Source organism: Sapajus apella, unplaced genomic scaffold (genome assembly GCF_009761245.1).
Source record: "Sapajus apella isolate SASKATOON/1434 unplaced genomic scaffold, GSC_monkey_1.0 scaffold202, whole genome shotgun sequence".
NCBI lineage: Eukaryota > Metazoa > Chordata > Mammalia > Primates > Cebidae > Sapajus > Sapajus apella.
In genome coordinates, this window is record NW_022437142.1 from 652,537 (window position 1) to 661,503 (window position 8,967).

At 41.2% G+C, this 8,967-nt stretch overlaps 1 protein-coding gene across 1 annotated transcript; it reads left to right on the top strand.

The window, feature by feature from the left end:
* The first annotated feature begins 6,193 nt into the window (after positions 1-6,193).
* Positions 6,194-7,927, top strand: LOC116543993 (olfactory receptor 1E5). The gene has a single exon (XM_032270073.1). It carries the CDS (start codon positions 6,216-6,218, stop codon positions 7,221-7,223), a length of 1,008 nt encoding a protein of 335 aa, XP_032125964.1. The 5' UTR covers positions 6,194-6,215; the 3' UTR covers positions 7,224-7,927.
* The last annotated feature ends 1,040 nt before the right edge of the window (positions 7,928-8,967 follow it).

Consider the following 8,967-nt stretch of genomic DNA (forward strand, 5'->3'; position numbering starts at 1 on the left):
GAAGACCAGTTACTAGGATGGCTTAATGAGTTGGCAGCCACTAGGAGGACCTATGGCATATATGCATAAGCTCCCAGCACCTGTACTTAAGGGGTGACCAACACAGCAACAACTCTCTTCCACTTTCTGGTTGGGTATGTATGAGTATTGGGCTGGTTTTCCATGATATTCCGCTCCGTGGGATCAGAGGAACCATATGGCGGGACACAAGAAGCAGATGGAATAGGCCTGAGGTAATACCGTCAGACTGAATCTATGTGAAGCTGGTCGAAGTCTGCGCAGAACTGGTTACTGCAGCTGTGGCTGGAATAAGAAGATGGCTGAGGGAATCTGAAGTTGTGCACAGGAAGTGTCTGGTACGATTCTAAGGGGAGGAATGCTTTTACCAGAAGGGCTTCGTTGGTTCCGTTTTACTGAAACTTGAGACTGCCATTTGGCAATTTTGGCTCTTTTTTCTTTTTTTTTTTTAATTGCATTTTAGGTTTTGGGGTACATTTGAAGAACATGCAGATAGTTTCATAGGTACACACATGGCAGTGTGATTTGCTGTCTTCCTCCCCTTCACCTATATCTGGCATTTCTCCCCATGCTATCTCTCCCTAACTCCCCACCCCGCACTGTCCCTCCCCTATTTCCCCCCAACAGACCCCAGTGTGTAGTGCTCCCCAAGGAGGCATATTTTTAAAGCTTCCTTGGTTTTATCATTGTGTATTGTGTATCTAACCTGTTCAAAATTAAGGACATTCTGTCACCAAAAAGCAACAGGAAGTGCCACTTTGCAGAAATCTTTACTCTCAATCTACACGATATAGATTTAAGTAACAACTCAATGAAGGCTCAATTTAAATATTTAAACCTTAACTTCCGGTTAAAGCTGTAAGGAAGCAATGAGCAGAATGATTAGCTTAATGACAGAAATACAGTAGTTGATTAAAAAGCATAGAAGGGTAAAGGAACAAAAGACACAGACAGCTAAATAATGGTAGCATTATAACACTGACTGCATTCATTTCATAATCTTTAGATAATAACATATTGTTTTAGATAAGGTAGTTTAAAAATTCTCAAATAACCAGTATTTTTTCTGGAGTGTAAAAGTAGCCAATAAGTACAGCCAAAATTTGGAAAATAAATACAAAATATAAGTCCTACACAGAAGAGATGCCTACTGAAGCCATAACATTTGGAATGTTCAGTACAGTCACAGAGCTTTTAGGAAAAGAACATCTTGGAATCAACATTTTATTCCAGTTAGAAAATGGAGATTCAACGCTCATACCTAAAACCAAATTGCCCTTCACTTGGTAGGTCAGATAACCTGAGACTAGGGGCTCTGTGTATCTAGCTAATGCTTGCTTCTGGAAACAGACAGACTGTTCCTGTGTTTCTCAATTTGGTACCCCACTGCAAGTAGTGTGTAGGAGAATGCATAAAGAGTTAGTGAAGTTTTCAAGGAATTTCTAAGCTCTGATATGGAGTTCTTTTCCCACATAGACACCTTTCAATTGTGAGTTTTGTTTTATTTTCTTTTTTTTTTAATTGCATTTTAGGTTTTGGGGTACATGTGAAGAACATGCAAGATTGTTGCATAGGTACACACATGGCAGTGTGATTTGCTGCCTTCCTCCCCTTCGCCTATATCTGGCATTTCTCCCCTTGCTATCTCTCCCCCACTCCCCACCCCACACCGCCCTCCCCTATTTCCCCTCAACAGACCCCAGTGTGTAGTGCTCCCCTCCCTGTGTCCATGTGTTCTCATTGTTCAACACCCGCCTATGAGTGAGAACATGCGGTGTTTGATTTTCTGCTCTTGTGTCAGTTTGCTGAGAATGATGGTTTCCAGGTTCATCCATGTCCCTACAAAGGACACAAACTCATCATTTTTGATGGCTGCATAATATTCCATGGTGTTTCCGAATCAATAGGCAGAAAGGGGTTTACTCTACTGCCTGTGGTACTTCAATCCCAGTTAACAATGGAAAATTGTGTTTCTCTGCATAATGAGGAAATGGAAGACCATATCTGATATGCAGAGGATTCTTTTGGATGCCAGTAAAGGTTGATGAAACACTATTATAGCAACCCAAGAAAAGCAGTAACACTGAGGATGCAGGTTTATGAGGAAGGAAGGGTGAATCTAGCTGCAGTTAAGAAGAAGGGAACATGGACTCGGTGTGGAAGAAGGAGTCATAAACGTCCATTGTAGGGTAAGGAAAAGCTAGTACGAGGAGGTCACTTGGCATGTGGAGAGTGGTTGAGGTAATGATGGTGTCGGTTATTGAGGTTTTCCTAGAGAGCTAAGGAGCTAGAAGTAACTCGAAGGGCTGCAGATCTGGATTTGCTTTTCCATATTGGCCCGAGGAAGAATCGAATGTGATCTGAGAGTTCATCTTTTACTCCTGTCCTTTCTCTGTATCTGTATATGGTTGGGTCATGAAAGCCTGATCCTTGTTGGCTACAGTTTTTCTCTCTCCTAGGGCCTATTTGCAGGGCCTGTTTGGGTTATAGTGAGAGATTCTGCCACCTGGAAATATTTCCAAAGCATATGTCCTTCCACAGTTGTCCTCTATTCAAAGACCACTGATGCTTGTTGTCTACAGGATAAAGCTTAAACTCTTAACACCCTTCAGATATTTTAGGACATTTACAGACTGGTCCCTGCTTGCTTTTACGACTTCTCCAACCGTTTTTATTCACTTCTCAAGATGGAGGCCTCAGCCTCACAGGTGTCCTCTCCATTCCCTAAGCACACAATGATTAAGCACCTATCTCTGAGCTCTCCATTCTCATGATCCCCCAAAGTGTAGTAAGATGTGATCAGCAACTGTAATCAGTCACTGTTGCAAGACTCTAAGATAATTTGTTCTAGAGAGGCCCTGTGTAATTGCTTTGTTTGTAATGAGTTCTTCCAGGATCTGGACCCCTCTGGGATGCACAGTCCCCTAGGGTCAGGGATAGGTAGGAAGGGAGGAGTGAGAAGCGTGGCTATAGACACAGGTGATGACTATAAAGGTGATTACGTCATATGCCTACAGCAAATAAAGGGGAGGAGGATTTTGGATCAGGGCCCTGGAGTTAACCTCAGACACAGTAAGTTGGGCAGGAGGGTAAATAAGCTGGTACCATAGTGTCCCTACAACCTGAGGGTCTTCATTTCGCCGGTCGTATGATGTTCTATGGGATAGTTTTTCAGATATGATAACTTTCCTTTTCTGCCTTTCATCTCTCTGCCTTTCAAGACTTTCCCACGTTCCAGAAATTCTTTGATTTAATGTTCACAACTTAGTATCTTTTCATTAATGATAGCGTCCATTAATACTATGCAATGTATTCTCTTACAGGATTGTATCATTTCAACATAGTGACATATCTATGAGATAGGCATTTAATACAGAGATTTCAATCCCTCGGCTATATATTTTAATTACTTAAGGAGCCTACTTCAGGCCCCCTCCCTGAGATTCTGGTTACATGTATCGGGGGATGGTGCTGTAATCTGTATTTTTAAAATGTATTACATGTCCTTACTACCTAGTGTGGTCCACAGAACAGCAGAATTGGCATCACCAAATGTAAAATTTTAACTTTCAAAATGTTAATTAGGCCTTACACCAGGGCCATTGAATCAAAATCAGCATTTAACAAGACCACCAGGTGGTTTGTATGTAAATTAAAGTGTTAGAAGCAGCGACCTTTGTGATTCTTCTCTGCAGTCCAGACTGAGAACTATAGATTTGCCAGGTGAAGAAGATGAGAGGCATTATTGAGGGAGATGCTGAAATTCATATTCCCGATCAGTGGCAGTATTCGCAAGTGATGTCCCTCTGGTTTGAAATTTCCAATCAGATCCTTGACACCAGAGATTGGTCCCACTCATTTCCCAAGGAGGCAGACTTCTGAGAAAACAGGCATAGGAAACTTCACTTGATGCCTTTTCCCTACTACAGTACTAGCACATTATGTCCAAATGTGAAAAACTATCGATGTGGCTAGATTAAGCATCGGCAGGGTGAAAATCCCAGCAGTTAGACTCAGCTACGTCCCTTTCAGGAAGGAACTTCTCATATACCTCAAGACCCTTTAGTTTTCTTAGCTCAGAGGCATTTTGAGGTATGGATATCTGGAGAGGATGTACAGTGAGGTCACAAGGGTAGGTATATTTATTCCCTTTCTCTCTGAATTATACAAATATTCAGATACATTTCTTCATGTCAACATAACTGAACCATGTAGACATTGACACCAAAACCAAAATGACAGTGTAAACATGCATAATGGGTTGTCTTTTTTTTTTTTTTTTTTTTTTTGACAGAGTCTGTCGCCCAGGCTGGAGTGCAGTGGTGCAATCTTGGCTCACTGCAACCTCTGCTTCCTGGATTCAAGTGATTCTCCTGCTTCAGCCTCCTGAGTAGCTGGGATTATAGGCGTGCTACGGCTAATTTTTTAGCCATGCCTGGCTAATTTTTTTTTGTAGTTTTAGTAGAGGCGGGGTTTCACTATGTTGGTCAGCCTGGTCTTGAACTCCTGACCTCATGATCCACCCACCTTGGCCTCCCAAAGTGCTGGGATTACAGGTGTGAGCCACTGTGCCCAGCCTGGGCTATCTTTTTAAAATAAAGGGTAGTGTGGTTGGATGGTCTAACATTTTCCATAGGTCTGAAGTTTATCTCAGAATTTTGTAATGAAGCGTCAAAAATAGCACCAAATGGTTAAGGCTAGTGAAGTCTTATTCTGGGAGGATTTCGTAGGGGTTTAACTACAATGGGAGTTGGCTGCTTTAAAGTTGGAGGAATGTATGTCTCAGCCTGAAGAACAGCCAACAAATATTAGTGAAACATTGGCCATATCCGGGCACCATGCCAGGTGCTGGCCTTGCTGCAGTCACAAAGGAGGGTAAATAAGCTGGAACCTTAGTGTCCCTACAACCTGAGGGTCATCATTTCCCCAATTGTATGATGTTCTGTAGGAAAGTTTTGAGTATTGGGCTGGTTTTACAGCCCACCTGTATGGAGTTTACAGTTTGGTAGGAAACTGAGCTATAAACAAGCAATCAAGGGCATTGAACGCTGCTGAGTGAGTACCAGATGCTGTGGAAACACAGAAGCAGGTCTCACCTGGGGAGACAAAGGAAGATTTAGCTAAGCCAGTGACATGTAATATACACGAAGCAGCAGTATGCCAAGTAAGAGGGGGCAGAGGGAAGAAGATGTTACACAGAAGGACGGCAAGCATGAACATCTGGAGGCAAGAAATTGTGACTTACAAGGCCAGCATTTCTGGAGAATGCTGGAGAATGCTGATGCAAGCTTCATTGTGGGACCAGATGAGGCTGTGGAGGTAGGCATGGGTCAGATAATGAAATATCATGTGTCCTTGAAAAGAATTTTGCCTATATCTTAAGTAATGAGAATCCATAAGGACTCTGAGCAGGAGAATAATGATCCGATTTTTATCTTAGAATTCCACAGTGTGAATGGATTGAAGGCTAGTGAGCACAGGAGCAGGGAGATGAAGAGACCATTCCAGTAGTCCAGACAGGGGATCAGGATGTCAGCCTGTTCTAGATTGTGGCAGTTGGGATAAGCAGTGGGTGGATTAGAAGGAGAATGAAGTACAGACTCTATATGACTTGCTAGGATAAGATGTTGGTCTTGAGAGAAATAAATGAATGAAAGAAAACTCCCAGGTTTCTGGCTTGAGCCTGGATTCCTTTTACTGAGATATGAGAGACTGGAGGAGTGAGTGGATTGGGAGAGTGGCAGGGTGAGATCATGAGTTGCCCTTGGGATCTGTTAAGCTGGGAGATAATCAGGAAGCAACTGGTTACTAAATACTAATGGTGATACGTTTACCCATGAGGTGTAGATGGTAATCAATGTCACGGGGACAGGCGAACTCTTTGAGGGCTCGGTCTGTACAATTAGAATCGTTTAGGAAAAATCCCCAGAAAACACTGATATATAAGATACTGTTAGAGAGGAAACCAATTACAGTTGTTAAGAAGGAATGATCAGTATGTGTCAGGCAACTAGTGTGATCGCACAGAGGCTAATAGATCAGAGTGCTTTAGAAGGAAAGAGTCAATCGTGTTACATGTTATGAAAGGTGAGATCAATCATCGTGAAAAGAAGCATGCATTTTGTGATGTGGCACATTTCTGATTATAGCGATGGTTGTTACGGATAATGGTGAAACCAACGACTGAAGAACACCTAATGACCATGCATTATAGAAACATGTTTATTTTTATTCAGGTTTTTAAGGCACCTGAAGACAGCATGACTGTACAAAATCAAACCAGCATCTCAGAGTTCCTCCTCCTGGGCCTGCCCATCCAGCCAGAGCAGCAAAACCTGTCCTATGCCCTGTTTTTGGCCATGTATCTTACCACCCTCCTGGGGAACCTCCTCATCATCATCCTCATTCGACTGGACTCCCATCTCCACACGCCCATGTATTTGTTTCTCAGCAACTTGTCCTTCTCTGACCTCTGCTTCTCTTCCGTGACCATTCCAAAGTTGTTACAGAACATGCAGAGCCAAGACCCATCCATCCCCTATGCGGGCTGCCTGACCCAGATGTACTTCTTCTTGTATTTTTCGGATCTAGAGAGCTTCCTCCTTGTGGCCATGGCCTATGACCGCTACGTGGCCATCTGCCTCCCCCTCCACTACGCCACCATCATGAGCCCCACGCTCTGTCTCTCCCTGGTGGCGCTGTCCTGGGTGCTGACCACCTTCCACGCCATGTTGCACACTTTACTCATGGCCAGGTTGTGTTTTTGTGCAGACAATGTGATCCTCCACTTTTTCTGTGATATGTCTGCTCTGCTGAAGCTGGCCTGCTCTGACACTCGAGTTAATGAATTGGTGATATTTATCATGGGAAGCCTCATTCTTGTCATCCCATTTCTACTTATCATTGGGTCCTATGCACGAATTGTCTTCTCCATCCTCAAGGTCCCTTCTTCTAAGGGTATCTGCAAGGCCGTCTCTACTTGTGGTTCCCACCTCTCTGTGGTGTCACTGTTCTATGGGACAATTATTGGTCTCTACTTATGCCCATCAGCTAATAATTCTACTCTAAAGGAGACTGTCATGGCTGTGATGTACACTGTGGTGGCCCCCATGCTGAACCCCTTCATCTACAGCCTGAGGAACAGAGACATGAAGGGAGCCCTGGGCAGAGTCACTGGTAAAAGGAAAAATCCCTTCATTCTATGACAGTAGTACTTGGGAGTCTTACATAATTTTATCCGATAGATATATTGACATTAATATTTCAAAATTATTTCAGTTCTCTTTTTTGTCCATGTGGAATTTTTTGTTTAAATGTAATATTACATAATTCCTGAATAAGTAAACAGATGTGGGGGGATATATAGTTGAACTAGGAAATTGTTCTCAGTAATCTGCTAGGAAGATTTTCCTCTTTGTTAATCCCAAGTGACCTTAAGGAGGTATAATTTAAAATCTTTGAAAGTTCTGTCTTCACTGTTAAGCCACTAATTTATTGTGCATACTTAAATGCTGTAGGTCTGTTTTAAATCATAGTCTGTCCTCTCATGTCAATAATAAGACCCAAACATCTCAGTCCCCTTCTTTGCTAAAGAAAACTTCAAATTTTGAATAAAATTATTTTACTCATTTTCCTGAGCAAGTGTTCACATCAGTCTGTCTTCTAACTTTGTTTTCTTCTTAATTTTTATATCTGTATGTCTTTTTTTCTTACTTGACCCAAACCTAAAACAAACTTTCTATTTGCTTTGCTACCATAGTTTAGTTTATCTATATCTGAGAATTAAGTCATACCTGAGGCTCTAAAAAGGACTTCTCAAGCATGGGTAAGGGGACCAAAGACTGCTTAAGAACCTCCCTCATTGTTTAGAATTCATTTATGTCAGCTTTTTTTAAATTGTTTTTTAAATTGATGCATAATAATCGTACATATTTATTGGGCACAGTGTGATATTTCGATACATATACACAATGTACAATGATCAGATCAGGAAAATTAGCATTTTTCACCTCAAACTTTTCTTAGTATTGAGAACATTCAAAATTCCCTCTTCTAGTTATTTGAAAAATGCAATAAATTCTTTACCAGAGTCATCCTACAGTGCTATAGAACACTAGAACTTATTCCTCCCATCCTGTAATATTTTATCCATTAACTAACCTCTATAACCCCACTTCGTCCCCCTCTCAGCCTCTAGTAGCCAATATTCTACTCTATACTTCTATACTGGCAACTTTTTAAGCTTCCACACATGAGCAAGAATATGCGGTATTTATTTTTCTGTGCCTGACTTACTTAACAAAATATCCTTCAGGCTCACCCATGTTGCCATGAATGACAAGATTTAAGACTTTTTGATGACTGAATAGTATTCCATTGTGTATATATACACCATATTTTCTTCATCTGCTTTCTTTATCTTAATAGGTTGATTCTATATCCTGGGTAACATAAATAGTGATAGGAGTGCAGATGTCTCTTGGAGATACCAATTTTCTTTCTTTTGCTTACATACCCAGTAGTGGGATTGCTGGATCATTTGGTAGTGTTCTATTTTTAGCTTTTTTGAGAGCTTCCATACCACATTTCGTAATGGCCATACTAATTCACATTCCCACTAACAACAGTATATAAGAATTACCCTTCTCCACATCTTTGACAACATTTTTAAATTTTAGTCTTCTTTGATAATACTCACATTAACTGGGGTGAGATGAGGTCTCATTTTGGTTTTTATTTGAATTTCCCTGATAATTAGTGATGTTGGGCATTTTTTCATACACTTGTTGGCCATTCGTATGGTTTTTTTTTTTGAGAAATGTTTGTTCAGATCCTTTGCCCATTGTTTACTTAGTATTTGTTGTTGTTGTTGTTGAGTTGAATTCCTTGTATATTTTGGATATTAAAATCTTACCAAATGAATAGTTTGCAAAGACGTTCTCCTATTCT

What these genes read in the sequence shown, in the direction of transcription:
- LOC116543993 (XM_032270073.1), top strand. Translation starts at nt 6,216, where the DNA reads ATGACCATGCATTATAGAAACATGTTTATTTTTATTCAGGTTTTTAAG.